We start from the raw sequence: 21,917 nt of genomic DNA on the forward strand, positions 1-21,917 counted from the left end.
TCCACTCGCGAGAGAGCTGACATTACGAGCGGCTGTCATGTAGTTACCCGGATATTGGCATCTAAGGTTTAGTTCTAGAGCTTTTAGAACTCTATTCGCATCGCGGTTGCTCTCCGAATTCAGGAGACGATTAATTGTTGCCATAGAGAATCGATTGATTATTTGCCCGAGTTATATGTGAGCGATCACTCGTTACGACAAAATATGGCAGCAGTCTGTTACTACATCTATTGAAGTTGTTCTACATTTTATATCTATTTAGAATTGTCCGGACCCCGCCACTTATTTCCGCGCAAGACAACTGACAATCTATCTACCGATGGACGGCTCATCGCAAGACTGGTCAATCAGATTGCTTCTGAAATCACTCAAAATTATATCAGCAACTGGGATAAGCTGTATTGGGACCCTGGCAGTTATACTCTACTTTGCACAGTCTGCATTGATTTACCCGAGCAGTTTTCCGGCGGGAAGTAGGACAGACGTGCCGACGCCAGATCGTTATAGTATCCCGTACGAAGATATTACGCTGGAAACTAAGGATGGGGAGCAGATCAAATTATTCGTCATGAAGGTGAGTGTGTGGACACAGACATTGTTATGCTGGAGGGATATTGTGTGACGGTTGGGTGCTGATATGTGTCTGAAGCAAACCGATCCAGAATTGCGAACAGATGGACAGACTGTCATAATATTCTGCGCGAATGCCGGAAACATGGTGCGTATTACGACTGAACAGAGTTATATAGGATTAATATTCACGAGGTACTACAGGGTCATCGGCTACCGATCGCTTCAGCGTTCTACAAGATATTGCAGTATAACGTGTAAGTACTTCATGCAAGAAACCAGGACACTGTTGCTAACCTATGCTATGTCTACAGAGTGCTATTCTCTTATAGAGGGTATATGCAATTTATGATGAATGCTTTGTTACATACTAATCCAATTGGTAGATACGGTCTTAGCACAGTATGACATCGTGCGCCATGCAGGCATTATCAAGTCTAACAACACTACAGGGTAAACCAAGTGAAGCCGGCATTAAAATCGACTCTGAGACTGTGTTTGAGTACATCAAGAAAGAGAAAGAGTTGAAAGATACTGGCATACTCTTGTACGGTCAGAGTTTAGGCGGTGCTGTGGCGATTTGCTTGGCTGCAAAGCATGAAGATGAAGTATGATTTGCTTGGCAGATTTGGTGCTGCTCAATGACTAATTGTAGCAGGTCGCAGGACTAATCGTGGAAAACACATTCCGCAGCATCCCGTCGCTAATACCAATGTACGTCTTTTGACTGGTCAAGATGTAAGTTGTTAATAAGTCCATACAGGGTCCTACCTATTGCGCAATACTTTACATTCCTGTGCCACCAAATTTGGCCCTCAGAAAAGCTACTCCTGAAAATAAGGAAGCTTCCGATCCTTTTTCTCAGCGGCGAGAAAGACGAGATAGTGCCTCCTGTTCACATGAAGGTTCTGTATGAAATCTGCCAAAGCCCGAACAAAGTTTGGCGACAATTCGCTAATGCGTACGTTACTTCCGTACGGTGTGGGTGCGTGCATAGTACTAAATGATGCTAGGACTCATAATGAGACGTATTTGAAAGATGGCTATTGGACTTCGATTATCGATTTCTCGAACGATTTCATTGTGAAGAAGACGCAGTAAGTGATAGGGTGAAGAAAGGTAATAGATGTACAAGATGTACAGTTTTTTGACTATTTGTATTGGAATTTATGAAGCTTTTTTTACGAATGATATGCGCGTTTTTCTTTAAATATTTGTAATGTATCGGCCACGATACCCTTAAATTCGACTTCCATCATGATCACTTATTTTTTTGTGTCACTCAACTAACGCTAGACAATAAATTGTGTATTCGGAAGAATTTATAATGGCAAGTCTAAAATTTTGTACAGTATGTGCGTCCAATCAGAACAGATCAATGGAGGCCCACCGGACGCTTCAAATCGCCGGCTACGACGTGTCGTCGTTTGGCACTGGCTCAGCAGTTCGTCTTCCGGGCCCAACGCTCGATCGTCCAAACATCTACATGTTCGGTACTCCGTACGAGGAGATTTATAACGAACTACTTGTCAAGGACCAGAAACTTTACACCTCAAATGGTGTACTGAGTATGATCGACCGTAACCGCAAGATCAAGCGCGCACCGGAACGATGGCAAGAACAGAAGCAGATTTTCGACGTCATAATCACCTGCGAGGAGCGATGCTTTGATGCCGTGTGCGACGATTTATTGAATCGAGGAGAGAATTACAATAGGATGGTGCATGTCATTAATGTGGACATTAAGGATAATCATGAGGAGGCTGCGATTGGCGGACAAGCGATTTTGAGACTCGCGGATTTGTTGTCGGCGGCAGCGAAGGAGGCGGAGGATGTGGATAATTTGGTGTTGGACGTTCTGGTGAAGTGGCAGGAGGAGTATAAGAACTTTCCAGCGTTGCATGCGGTTTGCTATTTCTGAGTGATCAGAAATTAGTTGCCAACAAATTCGGTAGAAAAAGATGATTGCATTGGAAAGGCGTCTTGATATGGCTTTATTTAGTTTAGTTCTGATTAATTATAGTATATATATTTCTTGGTCATCGGAACAAACATATATTTATGAAGCTGAGGACAAACATAATATCGACCGAATTAATATGATCGTCGGTATGTCCTTCTTGTTGCTTATCAAACAAATACTTCTTATGAATTCGCATTATATGGAATTGTGGCCCACGGTCGAATTGGTATTTGAAACAATTTCTATCTACAGCCGGCATTTAGTCTAATAGTTTTGTAAAATCTCCCTGCAATTGGCGTCGTCAACTATTATTGGTTTGGCAAAATCTGTCGAGTGAGTCCTGTCGCGTCTGTCGCGTCGTACATTTCGTCAGATAGACTCCATTATTCTAATTTGTTATATTTAAAATCATGGAGAAATTATTCCGGATCTCATTCTACGGGTTCTTTCCATCTGACATATCCTGACCAACGATTGCAAACAAACTCCGCAGTTCGGGGTTAGGAAGCATAAATCCGTAGAACGTCGGTTAAATAAAGGCTTATATGCGTCGAATATTCGCTTGGGGAAAATGTGTCTGACGACTTTCAGTTATTCACAACATCACTTTTGTCATGTGTGCCTCAGCAACCGAAATAGAAATTCGTGAGTCTAGCTGGCAGGTCCATGTAATTATGGCACTAAACTCACGGTCGAGATTAAACCCTATTGTACTGGCCGTCAGATTTGAGGGTTAGGACTGATGCGAGTGTTAATCCATGGTTTACCGGGCGGGGTTCACTAAGAAGTGACTTTGCTTTAGCTACTGGTAGAATTGCCTATTCTAGATGATACCAGCTGAGTATTTTTCCCGGCTTTTAACTGATATGCACACCAAAGTATCATGATGGCCAAGACGGAAAATATTTCTCGGTCACCGATAAAGTTTATTGCTGCGCAGAATCGCATGTTATTCGTCGCTGCTGTTGACTTTAGTCGATTGCCGTCGATAACCGAGTGTGAGAGGCGTAAAGTGGCACTTTGACCAAACAGCGAACAGTCAAAATGAGACCGAAACGATTCACAAAAACAAATTTTTTTCTTGTTTAAGTAAGTGCCATAAAGTGTAAACAAGGACGATAAGTTGCCTACTTTTTGTCAGACTATAAAGTATTGAGTAATATTGAACACATTCTTTGTGTCGGCGGATGCTTCACGGGATGGGAGTTAAGGAATTGGTGGGCAATCTACACCCTCCGACGTCATAATGGTGGGGGCGGCTAATATTCGGTGTGACTCGCCGTGCCTGAAGCAGCGGATTTGAAGCCGCACCTCACCTTCTAATACAAGGGCAACCACATAAATGTAAATTTGCAACTGCACTCGCAGTGAGATAATCACTGTTAGTAACTAGTAAGTAATATCAATTATGATAATCACGTGAACTTGCTTAGCAGGTTTGTAATACAAGGGTGTGTACAAAAGAAAGAAAAGAAAAAAAAAAAAAAAAAGAGGGTCATGTGCAAGCGGGCCGAAAAGTGCGGCGCGTGCAAAATTTTTGGATGTCTCCGCTAGTTGAATGCCAATTATTCTGGTGCCATCCTTAGGGCTTGTCACCCCTGGAGCCCCCACAGTGTTAATTAGATGAGCTCCATTATTAGCCTATTCTGGTGTACGTCACACCAAATAATTTCGCTGCAAGCAAGCCCAGCTTATATTTTCTAGTTCTCCCCTCGGCCAACTTTCGGACGGTTCCCCACTTCAATTCACAACTCATCCTCCAGTCCTCCTCCTGGCTGTTCAAGGCTTCGAAATTATGTCCGCCGTCGGCTATTCGAATGCTGCAGACAGCACAACTCTCTCCACCATGCAGCGTATGCGTGAGCAGACAGCTATCTTAGGCTCCATGAATAAGATCTTAGGTGTGTCACCAATGCTATTTCTATCACCAATCGGCACTCACTTTTGCTTCGTTCCCGTCAAATCGTATCGGTGTAGCGTTAATACTGACAATTGTTACTTTTAGTCGCGAATCGTGGTGAAATTCGTAGGTCATCCATTCGTCTACATTTTGTTGTGATACAAGAAACTAATTATGACGCCTCTTGCGGTTCTTGATTAGCCATTCGTGTATGTCCCTCTTAAAGCCTTTAATTAATCATGAGTATGATTCTAATCCTTTCAGATCTTTCGTACTGCCCATGAACTTAGCATGCAGACTGTAGCTGTCTACTCTTATGAAGATCGCTTATCCATGCACAGACAAAGTACGTCACATCACTTGCAACAAATCAACCACAGTGTTAACATATCACAGAGGCTGACGAGGCCTATCCGATCGGCAAACGTGGCCAATATACTCCAGTTCAGTCCTATCTTCAGATGGATGAGATTATTAAGATCGCGAAGGAACACAATGTATCCATGATCCACCCTGGTTACGGTTTCTTGTCTGAGAACTCCGAATTTGCACGCAAAGTCGAAGAAGCTGGCATTGCCTGGGTCGGTCCTCCCCACCACGTCATCGATGCCCTTGGTGACAAAGTGTCTGCCCGAAATATTGCTATGCAGAACAATGTCCCTGTTGTGCCTGGTACTCCCGGTCCAGTTGAGGAACTGTATGAGGCCGAGGCTTTCGTTGAGAAGTACGGCTTCCCAATCATCATCAAGGCTGCCTTCGGTGGCGGTGGCCGTGGCATGCGTGTTGTTCGTGAGGGTGACGACATCAAGGATGCTTTCTTGCGAGCATCCTCAGAAGCCAAGGCCGCGTTCGGCAATGGCACTGTCTTCATCGAGCGATTCCTGGACAAGCCTAAACACATTGAGGTCCAGCTTCTCGGCGATGCCGAAGGCAATGTTGTCCATTTCTTTGAGCGTGATTGTTCTGTCCAGCGACGTCACCAAAAGGTCGTCGAGATTGCGCCTGCCAAGGATCTTCCAAAGTCAGTCCGCGATGCGATCCTTAGGGACGCCGTCAAACTGGCTTCCTCAGTCAAGTACCGCAACGCTGGTACCGCTGAGTTCTTGGTCGACAGCCAGAACAGACATTATTTCATTGAGATCAATCCCAGAATGTATTATTTCGCCTTGTCAGATATCTTGTACCAAAGGCTAACAGCTGCACAGTCAAGTTGAGCACACTATTACTGAGGAGATTACCGGTATCGATATCGTCGCCGCTCAGATCCAGATTGCGGCTGGTGCAACCTTGGCCCAGCTGGGCCTCACCCAGGATCACATCTCGTCTCGCGGTTTCGCCATTCAGTGCCGTATTACGACCGAAGACCCTACCAAGAGCTTCCAACCAGACACTGGTAAGATTGAGGTTTACAGATCCGCTGGCGGCAATGGTGTTCGTCTCGACGGTGGTAACGGCTTTGCTGGTGCCATTATCACTCCTTTCTACGACTCTATGTTGGTAAAGTGTACTTGTTCTGGCTCTACCTACGAGATAGCTCGAAGGAAGATGCTTCGTGCCTTGATCGAGTTTCGTATCCGTGGGGTCAAGACTAATATTCCGTTCTTGCTCGCTCTCCTCACGCACGAGACTTTCGTCGCTGGAAATTGCTGGACAACTTTCATCGACGATACGCCGGAACTCTTCGACATGATGGTTTCCCAGAACCGAGCTCAGAAGCTTCTTGCCTACCTCGGCGATCTCGCCGTCAACGGCAGTTCCATCAAAGGCCAGATAGGCGAACCCAAGCTCAGATCTCCGATAATCATGCCAGTTCTCAAGGACGCTTCTGGTAACCCACTGTCTACCACCGAACCCTGCAGGCAGGGTTGGCGTAACATCTATCTCGAGCAGGGTCCCGAGGCGTTCGCCAAGGCTGTGCGTGGTTACAAGGGCACTCTTATAATGGATACCACCTGGCGTGATGCTCACCAGTCGCTGCTCGCTACCCGTGTCCGAACTGTCGACTTTGCCAATGTCGCTATCCCTACTTCCTACGCCTACTCCAATGCCTTCTCGCTTGAATGCTGGGGTGGTGCTACGTTCGATGTCGCCATGCGATTTCTGTACGAAGACCCATGGGATCGACTACGCAAGCTCCGTGCGCTTGTTCCCAACATTCCTTTTCAGATGCTTCTCCGTGGTGCGAACGGTGTTGCCTACTCATCATTGCCTGATAATGCCATTGATCACTTCTGTTTACAGGCTAAGAAGAACGGTGTCGATATCTTTCGTGTTTTCGATGCCTTGAACGATCTTGAGCAGCTCAAGGTCGGTGTCGATGCCGCCCGAAAAGCTGGTGGTATCGTTGAGGCTACCATTTGCTACTCTGGCGATATGTTGAACCCAGGGAAGAAATACAATTTGGAGTACTACCTCGACGTCGTTGATAAAGTTGTCGCCATGGGCACGCACATTCTTGGTATCAAAGATATGGCTGGTACCATGAAGCCCCAGGCTGCTACTATCCTTATCGGCACCATCCGCGAGAAGTATCCCGATCTGCCGATCCACGTCCACACCCATGACTCTGCTGGTACTGGTGTCGCGTCTATGGCTGCAGCTGCCCTGGCTGGCGCTGACGTTGTTGACGTTGCCACCAACTCCATGTCTGGTATGACCTCCCAGCCGTCCATCATCGCGCTTCTTGCCACTCTCCAAGGTACTATCGACACCGGTCTTGATGTCGATCACATTCGCGAGATCGACTCGTACTGGGCTCAGATACGTCTGCTCTATTCCGTTTTCGAGGCCGATCTTAAAGGTCCCGATCCAGATGTTTACGTTCACGAGATTCCTGGTGGCCAGCTCACCAACCTGCTCTTCCAAGCGCAGCAGCTCGGTCTCGGTACTCAGTGGCTGGAAACAAAGCGCGCATACGTCCAAGCCAACAAGTTACTTGGAGATCTCGTCAAGGTCACTCCTACATCAAAAGTGGTGGGCGACTTGGCCCAGTTCATGGTGTCCAATAAGCTCTCTTCAGAGGACGTCGTCGCGCGGGCCGCGACTCTCGACTTCCCCGACTCTGTTCTCGATTTCTTCCAAGGTCTCATTGGTCAACCGTACGGTGGCTTTCCCGAACCACTCCGCACTAATGCTCTCCGTGGTCGTCGCGAGAAGCTCACCGAACGTCCAGGAAAGATGCTACCGCCAATTGATTTCGCTGCTGTCCGTAAGGAGTTGGAGAAGAAGTACGGCCCAATCAAGGAGTCCGATATAGCGTCATATGTTATGTACCCCAAAGTTTACGAGGATTACCAGACATTTGTCAAGAAATACGGTGATTTGAGCGTTCTTCCGACCAAGTTCTTCCTCAGCCGACCTGAGATCGGCGAGGAATTCCACGTCGAGATCGAAATGGGCAAAGTCCTGATCCTCAAGCTACTCGCCATCGGCCCGCTTTCAACCCACACGGGCCAGCGCGAGGTATTTTTCGAGATGAACGGTGAGATCCGACAAGTCACCGTCGATGACAAGAAAGCGTCCGTCGAGTCCATCTCCCGACCAAAGGCTGACCCTAGCAATCCATCCCATGTTGGGGCGCCAATGTCCGGCGTCGTCATCGAGGTCCGCGTGAAGGACGGCTCGCTCGTAAAGAAGGGCGATCCTATCGCTGTTTTGAGTGCGATGAAGATGGAGATGGTTATCTCTGCGCAGGCGTCCGGCGTCGTTTCAGATGTTGTTGTGCGTGAGGGCGATTCGGTTGATGGATCGGACCTAATTTGCAAGATCGGCAAACAAAGTGCTTAAGTTTCTTTACGCACCCGTAGTACGGGAAGGGGAATGGAATGTGATATATGATCTATTGTATTTAGCTATTATTTGGTATTGAGTGATTCGGGGTACGAGAGATTTGCTTGTTTCTATATATACGTTTTCGATAATGCTGTGCGTTATTTGTATGTATTTAGAATGGTCAATATGATTTCATGTTATTATCGCTATCGTTCGCAAAACGCTGTCAGTTAGTAAATCAAACGAATTGCGGGAGTGAGCGCTCCAAAACTTGGCTTTGTTGATGGTGAGTACATAATATCTATGGCGCCATTGTGGGACGTGCACTAAGCAGGTATTATCTGACTTGGCGGAATTCGGCTTTGTGGTGCTCTGATGCCACAGAATGAACAGTAAATATCATCATGCGTGATTGAACGAGTTTACCTGGTACATGCAACTAAGTATCCAGACAATAAAGAACGGCGCTGACAGTTGCCGCCGTCGACAGCCGAGATCGGATAGATGTATAAAAATGGGACATATCGCAGGCGATTTCGCATATATCATTAGCGGGCCAGTTTTGCGATAACCACATTATAAAGGATGCTTCTCCGATGCAATATCTGCCCCCGTTCCTAGTGACGTTGCCAATAAGAGTGACTGACAGATGTAGGCAGCGCAGCGATACTGAGCAGAGCGCAGGAGTCAAGCGGTGCAAGATCGGAATCCTCGCATATCGTATAATCAAGGATTCTGGCTTTTAAGAACTAACATTCAAATAATATGCTACCTGCACCTTCAGGGATATGTGACCCCTGAGTTTGCATCTTGTGTCTCCCGTGCGTGGAGTTAGCGACTGACCGTTGAGCGATCGAAATATCGTCAATAATATCACTTTCTTATAATTCGTCGATTGATGCCAACATATAATGCTACTGTAGCAATGAAACCGGATGATTTGACTGGGCTAAAAAGGTTTAGATGCCAGGGTAGTAGAAGTAGATGATACCATGCCCTGCGAAAGCTGCGGTCATAAAATGCTGCCCAACAGGTCCCGGGAGGCAGTGGCACAACGTACTGCTTGAATTGAACAGAAACTAGAATACTATTATGAAGAGTGTCACAAAGCATTCACTAAGGACATAATACATTTATTCAATCTCGTCAGAATGGAAAGATTCAAAAGTTACTAGCCTACGTAGTACTTGAACCAGCGAACTCGCCAAGCCCGTTGCAACCGCCGGTTCCGGAAATCGCAGAGCTGCACACTTTGCGATGACGTCTCGGATGCCGAACTAGCATTCACAATTAACATTTTGTATATTGTCTTCTCTATTCGCGCTCAATTACATTTATGATCATAGGCCTGTCACGTCGGTCTTCCATATTACTAAAATTATTGCCGGCAAAGCCAGAGCTTAGCTGGAGAGGAAGTTAATGCCAATATTGTCTCACCATATTCCCATCCATCCAAAGAGCTCGCACTGGTATGAAGAGCAGCATAGTTGCCTGTGATTGAAGAACTTAAATATGGCTACGACCGATTTTGAAGAGATTGCCGAGATCAAGCGATATGAGGACTTCTCCACGATAGGTATGCTGTACATAGGAGATATCGTCCAAATTCTAGTTAACCTATTCTAGATTGGGTACAAGACGCAGCGCGAGAACAACTACGACAGCGAGTCAGACGCTCCCGGAGCTTAAAAACCTACGGTAGAAGTTGGCTCCCGACAGTACTCGCTCATTTTCGGGAATTATACGGGTCAATACAAGGATGGATTGTGGTCAGTTGCATAGGCGCGTCTATCGGTGCAATTGCCGCCATGCTAAATATTATCACGGAGTGGCTCTCAGATATTAAGTTGGGCTATTGCACGACTGGATTTTATCTCAATGAGAAGTTTTGCTGCTCGGGAGCGGATGTCGGTTAGTAATACAAATCAGGTTTTGTTTGTCTGCATGTTAATATGTGAGTACAGGATGTCCAGAATGGCATCAATGGTCGTCATGGTCAATATTCAACTATCTCATATTCGTCATTTTATCAGTATGTTTTGCGACCATGAGCGCTTTTCTCGTAAAATTCTATGCTCCATATGCCGCAGGATCAGGTATTTCCGAAATTAAATGCATTGTCTCTGGCTTTGTCATGAAGGGGTTTCTGGGAGGTTGGACATTGCTAATAAAGTCCCTCGGCTTGCCATTGGCCATAGCCTCTGGCTTGAGCGTTGGTAAGGAGGGACCAAGTGTGCATTATGCCGTGTGCGCTGGAAATGTTATTGCAAGGTGTTTCAATCGATATCGACGAAATGCAGGTAAGAGATATTTTATTACGATGCGATGGTGTAACTGCTAAAATGCATAGCAAAAATGAGAGAAATATTGACAGCATGCGCTGCTACTGGCGTTGCAGTTGCTTTTGGCAGTCCGATAGGCGGCGTGTTATTCTCTCTGGAGGTATTTTTAATATGTTCTTTAACAGCGACACAGAGTAACAAGAAACAGGAAATTTCATCAAATTTTAGTTTGAAGACTATGTGGCGGAGTTATTTCTGTGCCCTTTTCGGAACTGCTGTACTAGCTGTATGTATTCCCATGATGGTATATTTCTGTGAGACGTAGGAAACTGATTCTTTAGGCCATCAACCCTTTTCGCACGGGACAGCTTGTCATGTTCCAGGTTCATTATGATAGAGACTGGCATTTTTTTGAAATAATCTTTTTTATAATTCTCGGTGTTTTTGGTGGATTATACGGCATCTTCGTTAGTAAATGGAACCTAGAAGCGCAGGCATTCCGCAAGAAACACCTAGGAAAGTACGCTATTGAGGAGGCCGCTTGTCTTGCTGGAATCACAGCGGCTATCTGTTACTTCAACAAGTTCTTGAAAATCGACATGACAGAGAGCTTAGAGATTTTGTTTAAGGAATGCGAGCGTGGCGAGGATTACGATGGACTATGTGAGCCGTCAAACCGATCACGTCTAATAGCGTCGTTGATCTTTGCAACAGTAGTTCGTACACTTCTTGTCATTGTTTCGTACGGCAGTAAAGTTCCTGCTGGTATTTTCGTTCCATCTATGGCCATCGGCGCGTCTTTTGGACGATTAGTTGGGATTATTGTCCAGGTTCTGCATGAATCTCACCCCGAATCTGCATTCTTCGCCGCGTGCTCTAAGGACGCACCGTGCATTACACCCGGAACTTATGCATTTTTGGGTGCAGGGGCCGCACTCTCCGGAATCATGAACATCACGGTCTCCGTCGTTGTCATCATGTTTGAGCTAACTGGCGCTCTTACCTACATCTTACCGACAATGATTGTGGTCGGGGTGACGAAGATTATTAATGAAAAATTCGGCAGAGGCGGGATTGCTGACCAAGCTATCTTTTTCAATGGGTTTCCATTCTTGGATAATAAAGAAGAACACGTGTTTGGCGTTAACGTGTCGGATGCGATGATTCAGGGCGTATCTGTGCTTCCATCATACGGTATGGTTCTTGGAGAGGTCGAAGAGCTGTTGAAACGGACAAAATATGGCGGATTCCCGGTCGTGGAAGACACGCGATCGATGATATTATCTGGATATATCGGCCGTACGGAACTGCAGTATGCCATTGAGCGCGCTAAAAGAAGTAGCGCGATACAGCCTACCGCCAAATGTTTCTTCACCACGCCAGACCAAATGCCGCTACGCCCTGCATCAGTGTCGGCTATCACTGGAAACGCGGCGACTAATGGTAATGGTGCTGTAAGTGATAGTCGCGACAGCTCGGCGGTGGTGAGTTCGGGGAATGCCAGCTCGTATGACTTACCGACGGGAATGACCACCGTGAAAATGGCGAAAAGTGCATCACCGCAGCCGCGGCCATTACATGTTGATATTCCGAATGATCAGGGTGAAGCGCCGAGTCTCATTGCCACTGTTGTCATAGGTGGTCAAGCTTCGGCGAGTGGAATGCCTGAGGAAGAGCATGGGGGTATGCATGTCGACTTTTCGCAGTTCATTGATATTACGCCAATCACCGTTAATCCCAAGTTTCCACTCGAGACAGTAATGGAGTTGTTCAAGAAATTGGGTCCGAGTGTTATTTTGGTCGAGTATCGCGGTCGGTTGTGTGGGCTTATCACCCCAAAGGACCTGCTGAAGTATCAGTTTAACAAACATTAGTTACGTTTTGTGTCGGCTGCTGTTTGGGTATAATATTGGGAATTGGAACGGGTAGGGAACTGCATATTTGTGGGCTATTATTAAATGTAATCAAGGATGTACGCCTACCTACCATGACTTTAATGGCAGCGTTGCATTCTCTCAAATATAAGTTAGATTGATACATCCCATTAACCCAAAAGTGACAAACAATCCAGCACATGTCTATCGTGACATGATCTAAGTTCACAGAAGTCCTATATATCGCCACAATATGTACCTCGCATAAGGTCTACAACAAAATATACCTATAACTACAATTTACCGTTCTATTCTCTATATTTCACGTCGCAATATCTATAAATACCGAAATTCAATAATTTTTACTCTATAAAGCATGGATGTTCTCGTTCTCGATAGCACTCTCAAGAGTGACTTTGCCATTGACGATCGCCTTGACCTTGTCGTGGATGTCTGTGTAATTATGGAATACAGTGTACGGAATTCCCTCACGCTCGCAATACGTGATCAGATCCCGTCCGGCCTTTGCAAACAACAAATCTGTCTCACGAGCAGCCGACAGATCCGAAACACCGTCGCCAGCATAAAAGAGTATAGGTCGCTCTTCCTTCGGCAACTCCGCGTATGGCTTGATCGCCCGAGACTTGTCGTGCCCGAAATCAGACTCGTCGCGGTAGACGATGTCCCATGAACCATCATCGTTGACCTTGACGTCGTTCGCGACAATCTCTATATTATTCGCAGCGTCCTGGCCGACAAGCTTGACTAATAGTGCGTGAATTATGGGCTTCATACCGCTCGAAACAACGATAACAGGTATGCCAGTCTCCTTAGCCCATTTGTAGAAATCCGCGAAACCGGGGTCGAGTTGAACGTCTAGCTTATCATTATTCCTGCCGCCAATCCCATTCCTGTGAAAATTCTACATACTCTCTTTCAGGTACTCGATACACTCTGGAAATGGCTTGTGGACGGAGTCTAACATGTCCCGGAACGCATCTCTTAATTGGGAATTAGTTCGTTGCGGATGCATCAAAGACCAGACCAACAGTTACCTGAATGTCCACCGACCCTCGAGAACTTCAATATTGAGTTCTACTCGTCGCTTCTGGCCGTATCCGATGTTATCAGTCATGAAGTCATTGCTGTCCTAATTTGTACACGAATTTAGATTCTGAACAACAATACTGTGAAACCACCACAAAACGTAATCCCGGTTACCTGAAGAGTGACAGTTCCGTCCCAGTCAGTAAAGACTATAGCTTTAACAGTAGGAGCAATCAACATTTTTGGAGAGAGTGGTTCTAATCTAATCAATTGTAGGATGCTAATCGCATTGAAAGATTCCAATAACGATTTAAAATGTTGCTTTTGGGCCGGCCGGAGATTGAAATGACCCCCACTCAATTAGGCCGGGTAAGATGAAGGAATGTGCGGCTTGTGCGGCGAATTTGCAACGGTTCAAGATTTCCGAGCAACTCATGCAGCGGTCATACTCTCGTGTTGGATATTCGAAGAAACTCGTCGGCATTTCTGATCTAGTTTTAAGTCGCTTTCTGTGGAATATCAAAAGGCTGTTGTATACTATAAATATTCGAAAACATGACAGTGGCGACTATTTGCTAAATGACTGTGGCCCTGACGACTTCCGTATACCATCTCAGTCCTTATCAAAAGTTCGCAACCACACCTGCAATTTCCAATCTCTGTGCGTCGGCGTGCCGGCCATCAGCTTTTTCATCTCAGTATTATTATTTAGACTCATTTCGGACAATTATGTCGCATTCACCTGAAACCGCCAGCAGCCTGGAATCCAGCACGACATTATCGCAGGGTTCGTACGCTACTGCCGATGATGGTTTTCAGGGGAAGAATCTGGTTCTGTGTTTTGATGGGACGGGTTCGAAATTTGGTGAAAGACCACCGTCGAATGTGCTGAAGCTTTATCAGATGATAGAGCGTACCGGTAATACGCAGATTCATTATTACCAGCGTGCGTATCCCGTACGAGAGCGCGTTTTGAGCTAACATAATAATCACAGCTGGCATTGGAACGTATATAGGCAGTGACAACGACTTCGACTGTGTATCGTCAAAATGGCGTACAGTACTTCTGCATTTAGACGCGATTATTGCGTACTCATTCGACGATCATATTGTGGCTGGCTACCGTTTCTTGATCCGATACTACAATTCTGGCGACCGAATCTGGATGTTTGGATTCAGCCGTGGCGCATTCACGGCACGGATTCTCGCAAGCATGATTGAACGTGTCGGCTTGATCGGTAGTGGAGGCGAGGAATTAGTGCCCTGTGCGTGGGAAATTTACAAGAATTGGGAAAATCATGGACAACCATCCAACCCAAGCTGCAGAGCCAGCTTGCTAGCAGACCGCTTTAAGAATACGTTTTCGATGTCAGTTCCCGAAATTCACTTCCTTGGTCTGTGGGATTCGATAAATTCGGTTGGTCTGATACGTAACCGAATTTTCCCGTTGACAGCGCGAGCACGAATAGTGAAGCATCTGCGGCACGCGATCAGTGTGGACGAGCGCAGGTCAAAGTTTAAGCAGAATTTGTATCACAGTAACGCGCATGCACATAGTTTGCTGCAAATGCCTGACACAAACGATATCGTTGAACGTTGGTTTCCTGGGAATCACGGGGACATTGGGGGCGGCTGGTCGACTGACAAAGAAACCGGGGGCCAACTAACGGATTTGAGTCTTCGATGGATGGTGCGCGAGGCGCGCGATCTGGGATTGAATTTTTCGGAAGAAGCTATCGGTGCGTTTGCGATTAGAGGATCAGTTAGCGCGGTTATGTCCAGGGCGCACGATATGCTCTCGATGGATTCAGAAGTTGGGAAGGGTCATTACGCGGCGCTGCGGTGGTGGGCCTTGGAGTTGCTTCCACTGCCATATATGGTGGACATGCGGGATACGGGAGTTTGGGAGACGCGTTATTTGCCGAATTTGGGACGGAGGAGGGAGATTCCGAAAGATGCTGTCATGCACTGGAGCGTGAAGTGGAAACAAGCTCTGGATAAGCGATATAAGCCTAAAAATATACCCAGTACAGTAACATACGAGCCTGATGACATTGGACGAATGCCGGATGACTTGCCCTACAGTATTGCGGTGTCCTGATTTGTGCTTGAGTCAAGAAAAACGGCTCGGAAATGATATATGAGATTTTGTCTTCCTGCTGTTAACGCATTGAAGATCCAACTGTCATGATGTGTTTTTACGACTTTAAATACCATTCTGATTTTGCTGGGTCATGAGGGTTTCATGTATTTGATGAATAAAGTCGTGGAATACGAATACAAGCCTGCCCCAGGATGAGTGTAGTTCCATGCTCGCAGATCCAGGTATACGGCATACTAAACCTGCAATATCATATCGGTAAATATTGAATATTCAAAATTAGCAGCGATTCTATATTTACGGTATTCTAAAATAGAGCGCGTAAATTCTGCTCATTTGCTTGGTACTAAAGTTGTGGCCGCAGTAGTTAATGACCAAATGCAGGAGACTGGTGCCGACGATACGCGTTTTGGAAACACTCTGATCGCCTGCCACGTCAGTCAAAGTCAGGCCACATTAGTTCGCTCTACGCAATTTTACTCAACATATCAGCATTCGTCTATCGCAATGAACAGCGCCGACAAGCAGCCACTAGACGACCTCCTTGCTGTGACCACGCCGATAAATGCTGCGAAAAGCAGCTCGGGGAAGAAAAAAATAAAGTCGCACAACAACACACCGACGTCTGCCACCCAGTCACCGACCGGACAAGCGTCGTTGCCTCTTGCGCGCGTGAAGAGGATAATCAAGCTAGACGAGGATGTGCGAGCGTGTTCGAACAGTGCTGCGTTTGCAGTTACTGTAGCGACTGTATGTAGTAAACAAAAGTGAGATGGATACACCAGCGAGTTAACTAGTATTTAGGAAATGTTTATCCAGTATATGTGCGAGCAAGGACTACATATGTCGCGAAGCGATCGAAGAAAGACATTGCATTATAAGGATTTAGGTGGGTTCGTTGCTTATATATGCGAGATAAGTTTGCGCGTTAACTGGAGTTATAGCGAATGCCGTACATAAGTTAGACGAGCTGGAGTTCTTATCTGGCAAGTATATCTTTGCAATATCTGATGATTACAACGTCGCTTACGTCCACATAGACGTCATCCCACGGACAATTCCTTTACACAAAGTTCTCAAAGACAGAAGAGCGCGTGCCGAAGCAGACGGAGTGAGTGATCCCATGCCAGATATCGAACCCGCGGCCGTAGCTGGCACGGATGGTGCCATTCCAATGCCCGGCGCGACAATTACAACTGTTCACAAAGCGAAGCCGGCTCCGATTCATAGCTTACCAAAAGGTCAGACGACGTTAATACTTCCGATGCAACCTGGGCCAGCACAAACGGAGTCTCGATCGCAAGCTGTGGTGGTTCTTCCTTCCGACCCTATGGATGAGGACTAGGTTTTATCTTCTGCAGATTTTGACTAAGTCGCGTGTGATTAAATTATAGACCATGTTCATGTTTCGATGACCAATATTGAAATTTGGCGAACTGCAATTATATGGCGACTGTACGATAGGATTGTATTTTGGATGTTGATAGATGGCCAGTCTCCACGTATCGGCTATCACGTGTGTATTTGTATGTATGGGCTTGTCTGTGGGTATGGAGTATATAATGAATAGTATAATGAATACATAGGTCATCATATAGCAATAATGGTCAGCCACTATAGTATGGGAGCTGTGCCCAGATGTAGATATACGAGGAGTACATTGTTCACAGATTACTTAATTTCTATAACACTCTAAATTACCATAGCTCCAAATATATAGAAATAATAGTTGATAATTGTCACGTCGCCAATATTTGAGTCACGAATATACGAGTGGTGAGCCCATTTGTATAACTGGGAGCTTCGGGTTGACGAGAGACCGCAAGCGTCGAACGTTCGCCTGTGAGTGGCCACCCCAGCCAATGAGAGCGCCCTAAATCAAGGTTTGTGCCCAACGGACATCCTCGGGCAGCCCTTTTGAAGAAGACGCTTTACCACTACCACATTCACCTCTCCGCTCACCCCACATCCAGCAATGGCGTCTCGATCAATCATCAGGACGACGCAGAATGTGCTCGCTTCCCGTGTCGGCTGCTCGGCAGTTTCCCGACAAGCGTCGCGATCTGTCGCTGCCGTCGGTAGGTTTTTTTTCCGTTTGTAATTGGCCTTCGGACAACGTCTCGGAACGAAATATGCAATGAGCAGATGGAGAAAATTAATTCTGAAGTTTATCAATATGATTATAGAATATGTTTGGGTTTTCTTTATCATGACAAGTATTGGTGGCTACCGGGAATGGTGGACTTACAGCCTGTGTGCTTTAATCAGATTCAGCTGTAATGGAGCGCGCACTTGCATACTCAGTATAGAAGATATTCATATTGCAATTTTTCTTGGAGTTCGGAGAATTATCAACTGTCATTATGATGTCTCGGCAGTACTCACTATGGATAATACGTCAACGTTACTGTCGCGTCCGAAGGCCTCAACTATGATTGCTGCTCGTATGAAATGCTAACAAATGCAGACCAGAAGCGATTCGCGTCCAACTTCTACACGACTGACAACACATACAAGGTCCCTGACTTCAGCCACTACACCAAGGACGGCAAGGGCGACGACAACGCGCGAGTGTACTCGTACTTCATGATTGGCTCACTCGGTCTTCTGAGCGCTGCAGGTGCAAAGGCAACCGTCCAGGATTTCTTATCCAACATGGCGGCTTCTGCGGACGTTTTGGCTATGGCCAAGGTCGAGGTCGATTTGGCCAGTATTCCCGAGGGCAAGAACGTTATCATCAAGTGGCGTGGTAAGCCCGTCTTCATCCGTCATCGAACTCCACAAGAGATAGAGGAGGCTCGAGCGGTCGACGTCAAGACTTTGCGTGACCCGCAGTCGGACGAGGATCGTGTCCAGAAGGCGGAGTGGCTTGTTATGTTGGGTGTCTGCACTCACCTTGGTTGTGTTCCAATTGGCGAGTCTGGTGACTTTGGTGGTTGGTTCTGCCCGTGCCACGGTTCTCACTACGATATCTGTAAGCGGCTCTATAAAGTTCGTAACCAGTGTTTTGTATCAGATGACTAACTTGTGATTTTAGCCGGCCGTATCCGAAAGGGCCCCGCTCCATTGAACTTAGAAGTTCCAGAGTACGAGTTCTCGTCCGAGGAGACGCTCACAATCGGTTAGACTCGGGCATTACTAGTAATAATTTCAAAAAGGACAAACCACCAACATTGGATTGAATTATGATTGAGCACAGAGACGAGAAATTTGGGAAACATTTGTTAATGAACTAGCTTTTGCTTCTATGTGTTTGTTATATAGACTTACATATGTCTTTAATTGAAGGATCGATCCAATTCATTGAGATTGATGCTGCAGGCACTCAAAGCGAAGCCGTTAATTCCGTTTAGCTATTATGTCCTAGGCCTATTTGCATATACCCTCTGCTGTCGAAACTGTCACGACTGCGAGTTGCTGATTCACACGTCACGACTTGGCAGTACGCTACGAATTTGCATGAGGCGGATATGTTTTGAATCAGGCATGTGTGAATACGGTCCTGGAACTTATTGCAGATATTGACTTACAAGTCCGTTCTGCCAAAAAAAAAAAAAAAAAAAAAAAAAAAAAAAAAAAAAAAAACACAGTCCATCAACTGACTCAATTCATTGTCATCGTCATTACATACATCGAGGCTGCCTCTGCGTATATATGAAAAACACAAAGATGTATACCTTGACTGTCAAAAGAATGGAAAGCCAGGCACCGCCTGATATTCACGTTGTGTACATGCGACCGGGGTACATCTAAGACTGTGTATTGCGTTGACGTTGTGTAACTGAACAATCTTCATGAAGAACATCAAGCCATGACTTCAGATGGTCTGAATTTATAAGGCGCGAGAAATGATAACTTCAGGATGTCCGACTGCCTACATAAGCACGCATTCTGTTGACAACAACAGTTGATCCATTTGGTGATATTTACACCATTAATCCGCTTGTAAGTCGCATCGAGACAAAGTATGAACACAAAGGCCAAGATCCATAAAACGCTATAACCGATATCCCTATCTTGCAAACCGTCTTTAAAACAAGTATTCCATTCTTTCACAAATATCTATTTCTGCTTCAGTATAACCTCTCCAAGCATTCTCTTGAATCCACTCTTATCCAGCGTCACGACACGGACGTTCGTTTTCGCCACAACAGTCGCAGCGCGCGGCGCATCGTTGAGCAGCGCCAATTCACCGAAATAATCGCCTTTCACAAGATCCGTGACTTTACCCTCCCCTTCTTTGTAAACCTCTGCTTCGCCGTCCTCGATAAGATAGAAATGCTCTCCAACATCGCCTTCTTTGATGATGACGTCGCCGGCATTGTACTCCACAGCTTTCAACGCATCCGCAATCTTGGCCCGTTCCCAGTCAGTCAGGGACGTCAGCACAGGGACTTCCCGCAGAAAGTGCTCATACATGGCCCTCTTCGAGGCCGTTCGCTCCATCAGGATGCGTCGGAACGTGGTCCCATCGAGGACCCATAGCACGCACGGTGACGTCGAAATAACCGTCGCGGCTCGCAAGGAATTATACATCAACGCGAGCTCACCAAACGAGCTTCCGGGCCCGCTTGACGAAACTTTGTCCCCGTTGATGTAGTAATCCACCGTTCCAGACTCGATCACATAAAACTTCTCACCCTCGTCGCCCTGTTTTATGATCGTCACATTTGCCGCAATACGTTTCTCCTCGAGCACATTTAATATCGTCTGTAGCGCTTCAGCATCAAGTCCTCTAAACAGGAAGTTCTGAGCGATAATACGATTCAGACGCGTGTTTTGTTCTGGGGTCTTGACAACCGTTCGCGGACGCCATCCATGGCTGTATGTTCCAGGCGACAAGCTCTCGCCGCTGACGGACGTGCGTCGGTTCTTGTTGAAGTTGATTGGAAGGTGGGAATCATGGCCATGAGTCTGCGGCGGCGAGAGCGACCGGAGATCGGATGGGGCGTTTTCGTCTGTGTGGTGCGGTGGCGACGGCGTCAGAACAGACTCGAGGCCAACGGTGGTAGATGGTGGTGCTGGTGTAAGCGAGAGCGCGTCGGGCGGATGTGCCAGGGACTCATCTGTGTGTGGCGATTCCGCTGTGGAGCTGGACGACTGAAATGAGAAGAGAGGCGAGAAGACGGGTGGAGCGTGTGCGGGCGAGCTCATGACTGGTATCCTTGAGGGTGCGTTGAATAGCTGTTCATGCAGCAGATTCGGGGGTCCTCTTGAACCGGAAGAACTGATCGGCAATAGTGCTCAGCACAATTACAATTACAATTACAATTGCAGTACTGTTGGCTTGGATGCGGGTAAGGAGTTGGTGGTAATTCAACTTGGTGTGGTCGATACAAGAAAAAGGAAACGGTGAGAGTCTGTGACGATGCCCGTGGCCGTTTTGGCGGAGTGCAGACTCTCAAGGCGGGGACGCCATTAAGTGACCCACTGTGACTCGTGATCTGTCTCTCCTACCGACCCTAAATTTCTCTGGACGGCTTTGCGACCACCTCTCACTAATAAATAATCGATGCAATGATTTAAAAGATCTAGTCTCCGCGTAAACACAGCAGTCTATCGATGGCAGGGCTTCACTCCAATCCATGGTCAGGCCAGTTATTATGGGTTCTGCACTTCGACTCGTTGAGATATCGCTGGGCTAATTTCAGTACGAACTCTTCAGCAAAATATTAGATCTCGAATCTTCGTGCTTGCCGTCCCAGGTCATGCTTCTGGGGTCCATCGTCTAATGAACTGTTCCGATTGCCTATGTAAAATGAGCATATGTTGTGCGTTTTCCGGTCTTAATGGCCCTGCCCAATCCCTCATCGTAATAATTCACGCCAGATCAATGTAACTAAGACCTGGTCAGCAATTTAGAAAACGAAATTCACATTTAAATAATGACATCTACGACAGTTATGTAGCTCATCAACGACAGCAAATGTCAGCATTTTACAGTAATTTAACTGGAGCTTGAAGACTGGACAGCGTCACTTTCAATCAGGATTATCCTGCCGTTGATGGGATATCTGATCCTATTCTACTCCAACGTGTTCAAATGAATGCGAGTCGAACCTCACGTCTACTTCCAGCTTGCATCGCCCGTCTTTCTAGTTGGACGGTTTGTGCGATATCTCTGGCTTATTTGCTTTATGTTGACTGTATTACATTGTTCCGACTTTCTAGAGAAGAAGCCCAGCATCGCCTCGCAAGGCTGTCAATGTCTCTTTTAGCAACACGTGGAAGAATCACAGTTTTCTATGGCATTAATCCTGCTTCACCGTTGTCAAAAGTAACTTGCCAAATCGCAGTTGAAAGAATAGTAACAGATATTCTACTAGTACAAACACAGTATAGAACAATATCCCTTCTCCTATATAACATGTTGTATACAAATGAATCCACCAGATGCCCGTGTGAATCA

At 46.3% G+C, this 21,917-nt stretch overlaps 9 protein-coding genes across 9 annotated transcripts; 7 read left to right on the forward strand and 2 right to left on the reverse strand.

Moving 5' to 3' along the window:
- The first annotated feature begins 111 nt into the window (after positions 1 to 111).
- Positions 112 to 1,869, forward strand: V1513DRAFT_445904 (Alpha/Beta hydrolase protein). The gene is made up of 9 exons (XM_066898185.1): positions 112 to 574; positions 650 to 718; positions 775 to 827; positions 885 to 905; positions 957 to 972; positions 1,023 to 1,178; positions 1,229 to 1,284; positions 1,334 to 1,531; positions 1,584 to 1,869. Exons 1-9 carry the CDS (start codon positions 320 to 322, stop codon positions 1,669 to 1,671), a joined length of 912 nt encoding a protein of 303 aa, XP_066753290.1. The 5' UTR covers positions 112 to 319; the 3' UTR covers positions 1,672 to 1,869.
- V1513DRAFT_445906 (RNA polymerase II subunit A) lies at positions 1,870 to 2,961 on the forward strand. Its single transcript, XM_066898186.1, has one exon. The coding sequence runs from the start codon at positions 1,898 to 1,900 to the stop codon at positions 2,489 to 2,491; it is 594 nt and encodes a 197-aa protein (XP_066753291.1). The 5' UTR covers positions 1,870 to 1,897; the 3' UTR covers positions 2,492 to 2,961.
- A 1,224-nt stretch (positions 2,962 to 4,185) lies between these two features.
- On the forward strand, positions 4,186 to 8,414 carry V1513DRAFT_445911 (carbamoyl-phosphate synthase L chain, ATP binding domain-containing protein). The gene is made up of 5 exons (XM_066898187.1): positions 4,186 to 4,434; positions 4,539 to 4,576; positions 4,698 to 4,779; positions 4,830 to 5,586; positions 5,639 to 8,414. The coding sequence occupies exons 1-5, from the start codon at positions 4,329 to 4,331 to the stop codon at positions 8,217 to 8,219; spliced, it is 3,564 nt and encodes a 1,187-aa protein (XP_066753292.1). The 5' UTR covers positions 4,186 to 4,328; the 3' UTR covers positions 8,220 to 8,414.
- A 1,015-nt stretch (positions 8,415 to 9,429) lies between these two features.
- V1513DRAFT_445918 (chloride channel) lies at positions 9,430 to 12,530 on the forward strand. Its single transcript, XM_066898188.1, has 5 exons — positions 9,430 to 9,780; positions 9,831 to 10,115; positions 10,169 to 10,504; positions 10,555 to 10,772; positions 10,828 to 12,530. Exons 1-5 carry the CDS (start codon positions 9,717 to 9,719, stop codon positions 12,358 to 12,360), a joined length of 2,436 nt encoding a protein of 811 aa, XP_066753293.1. The 5' UTR covers positions 9,430 to 9,716; the 3' UTR covers positions 12,361 to 12,530.
- V1513DRAFT_445924 (HAD-like domain-containing protein) lies at positions 12,454 to 13,762 on the reverse strand. The gene is made up of 4 exons (XM_066898189.1): positions 13,582 to 13,762; positions 13,416 to 13,510; positions 13,291 to 13,361; positions 12,454 to 13,236 (listed from the first exon to the last, which is right to left on the reverse strand). Exons 1-4 carry the CDS (start codon positions 13,645 to 13,647, stop codon positions 12,728 to 12,730), a joined length of 741 nt encoding a protein of 246 aa, XP_066753294.1. The 5' UTR covers positions 13,648 to 13,762; the 3' UTR covers positions 12,454 to 12,727.
- An 86-nt stretch (positions 13,763 to 13,848) lies between these two features.
- V1513DRAFT_445926 (uncharacterized protein) lies at positions 13,849 to 15,685 on the forward strand. The gene is made up of 2 exons (XM_066898190.1): positions 13,849 to 14,353; positions 14,403 to 15,685. The coding sequence occupies exons 1-2, from the start codon at positions 13,987 to 13,989 to the stop codon at positions 15,506 to 15,508; spliced, it is 1,473 nt and encodes a 490-aa protein (XP_066753295.1). The 5' UTR covers positions 13,849 to 13,986; the 3' UTR covers positions 15,509 to 15,685.
- Positions 15,686 to 16,015: 330 nt separating this feature from the next.
- On the forward strand, positions 16,016 to 16,853 carry V1513DRAFT_425611 (histone-fold-containing protein; the record flags this gene model as incomplete). Its single annotated transcript, XM_066896130.1, has 3 exons — positions 16,016 to 16,258; positions 16,313 to 16,397; positions 16,453 to 16,853. The coding sequence occupies 3 exons, from the start codon at positions 16,016 to 16,018 to the stop codon at positions 16,851 to 16,853; spliced, it is 729 nt and encodes a 242-aa protein (XP_066753296.1).
- Positions 16,854 to 17,356: 503 nt separating this feature from the next.
- On the forward strand, positions 17,357 to 18,818 carry V1513DRAFT_445937 (Rieske [2Fe-2S] iron-sulfur domain-containing protein). The gene is made up of 3 exons (XM_066898191.1): positions 17,357 to 17,586; positions 17,976 to 18,482; positions 18,546 to 18,818. Exons 1-3 carry the CDS (start codon positions 17,484 to 17,486, stop codon positions 18,632 to 18,634), a joined length of 699 nt encoding a protein of 232 aa, XP_066753297.1. The 5' UTR covers positions 17,357 to 17,483; the 3' UTR covers positions 18,635 to 18,818.
- Positions 18,819 to 19,093: 275 nt separating this feature from the next.
- Positions 19,094 to 20,939, reverse strand: V1513DRAFT_445939 (cyclic nucleotide-binding-like protein). The gene has a single exon (XM_066898192.1). It carries the CDS (start codon positions 20,660 to 20,662, stop codon positions 19,571 to 19,573), a length of 1,092 nt encoding a protein of 363 aa, XP_066753298.1. The 5' UTR covers positions 20,663 to 20,939; the 3' UTR covers positions 19,094 to 19,570.
- Positions 20,940 to 21,917: the final 978 nt, after the last annotated feature.

Source organism: Lipomyces chichibuensis, assembly GCF_038497645.1.
Source record: "Lipomyces chichibuensis strain CBS 12929 unplaced genomic scaffold V1513scaffold_18, whole genome shotgun sequence".
In the NCBI taxonomy this organism is placed as follows: domain Eukaryota; kingdom Fungi; phylum Ascomycota; class Lipomycetes; order Lipomycetales; family Lipomycetaceae; genus Lipomyces; species Lipomyces chichibuensis.

What these genes read in the sequence shown, in the direction of transcription:
- V1513DRAFT_445904 (XM_066898185.1), top strand. Translation starts at nt 320, where the DNA reads ATGGACGGCTCATCGCAAGACTGGTCAATCAGATTGCTTCTGAAATCA. An exon ending in TCAAATTATTCGTCATGAAG is followed by an intron (nt 575 to 649) that starts GTGAGTGTGTGG and finishes ATGTGTCTGAAG; the next exon opens with CAAACCGATCCAGAATTGCG. An exon ending in ATCCCGTCGCTAATACCAAT is followed by an intron (nt 1,285 to 1,333) that starts GTACGTCTTTTG and finishes AAGTCCATACAG; the next exon opens with GGTCCTACCTATTGCGCAAT.
- V1513DRAFT_445906 (XM_066898186.1), top strand. Translation starts at nt 1,898, where the DNA reads ATGGCAAGTCTAAAATTTTGTACAGTATGTGCGTCCAATCAGAACAGA.
- V1513DRAFT_445911 (XM_066898187.1), top strand. Translation starts at nt 4,329, where the DNA reads ATGTCCGCCGTCGGCTATTCGAATGCTGCAGACAGCACAACTCTCTCC. An exon ending in CTTATCCATGCACAGACAAA is followed by an intron (nt 4,780 to 4,829) that starts GTACGTCACATC and finishes AACATATCACAG; the next exon opens with AGGCTGACGAGGCCTATCCG. An exon ending in ATTGAGATCAATCCCAGAAT is followed by an intron (nt 5,587 to 5,638) that starts GTATTATTTCGC and finishes ACAGCTGCACAG; the next exon opens with TCAAGTTGAGCACACTATTA.
- V1513DRAFT_445918 (XM_066898188.1), top strand. Translation starts at nt 9,717, where the DNA reads ATGGCTACGACCGATTTTGAAGAGATTGCCGAGATCAAGCGATATGAG. An exon ending in TGAGGACTTCTCCACGATAG is followed by an intron (nt 9,781 to 9,830) that starts GTATGCTGTACA and finishes AACCTATTCTAG; the next exon opens with ATTGGGTACAAGACGCAGCG. An exon ending in CTGCTCGGGAGCGGATGTCG is followed by an intron (nt 10,116 to 10,168) that starts GTTAGTAATACA and finishes ATGTGAGTACAG; the next exon opens with GATGTCCAGAATGGCATCAA.
- V1513DRAFT_445924 (XM_066898189.1), bottom strand. Translation starts at nt 13,647, where the DNA reads ATGTTGATTGCTCCTACTGTTAAAGCTATAGTCTTTACTGACTGGGAC. An exon ending in ACGGAACTGTCACTCTTCAG is followed by an intron (nt 13,511 to 13,581) that starts GTAACCGGGATT and finishes TGTACAAATTAG; the next exon opens with GACAGCAATGACTTCATGAC. An exon ending in TATCGAGTACCTGAAAGAGA is followed by an intron (nt 13,237 to 13,290) that starts GTATGTAGAATT and finishes ATGATAAGCTAG; the next exon opens with ACGTTCAACTCGACCCCGGT.
- V1513DRAFT_445926 (XM_066898190.1), top strand. Translation starts at nt 13,987, where the DNA reads ATGACTGTGGCCCTGACGACTTCCGTATACCATCTCAGTCCTTATCAA. An exon ending in GCAGATTCATTATTACCAGC is followed by an intron (nt 14,354 to 14,402) that starts GTGCGTATCCCG and finishes TAATAATCACAG; the next exon opens with CTGGCATTGGAACGTATATA.
- V1513DRAFT_445937 (XM_066898191.1), top strand. Translation starts at nt 17,484, where the DNA reads ATGGCGTCTCGATCAATCATCAGGACGACGCAGAATGTGCTCGCTTCC. An exon ending in GCGATCTGTCGCTGCCGTCG is followed by an intron (nt 17,587 to 17,975) that starts GTAGGTTTTTTT and finishes TAACAAATGCAG; the next exon opens with ACCAGAAGCGATTCGCGTCC. An exon ending in CGGTTCTCACTACGATATCT is followed by an intron (nt 18,483 to 18,545) that starts GTAAGCGGCTCT and finishes TTGTGATTTTAG; the next exon opens with CCGGCCGTATCCGAAAGGGC.
- V1513DRAFT_445939 (XM_066898192.1), bottom strand. Translation starts at nt 20,662, where the DNA reads ATGAGCTCGCCCGCACACGCTCCACCCGTCTTCTCGCCTCTCTTCTCA.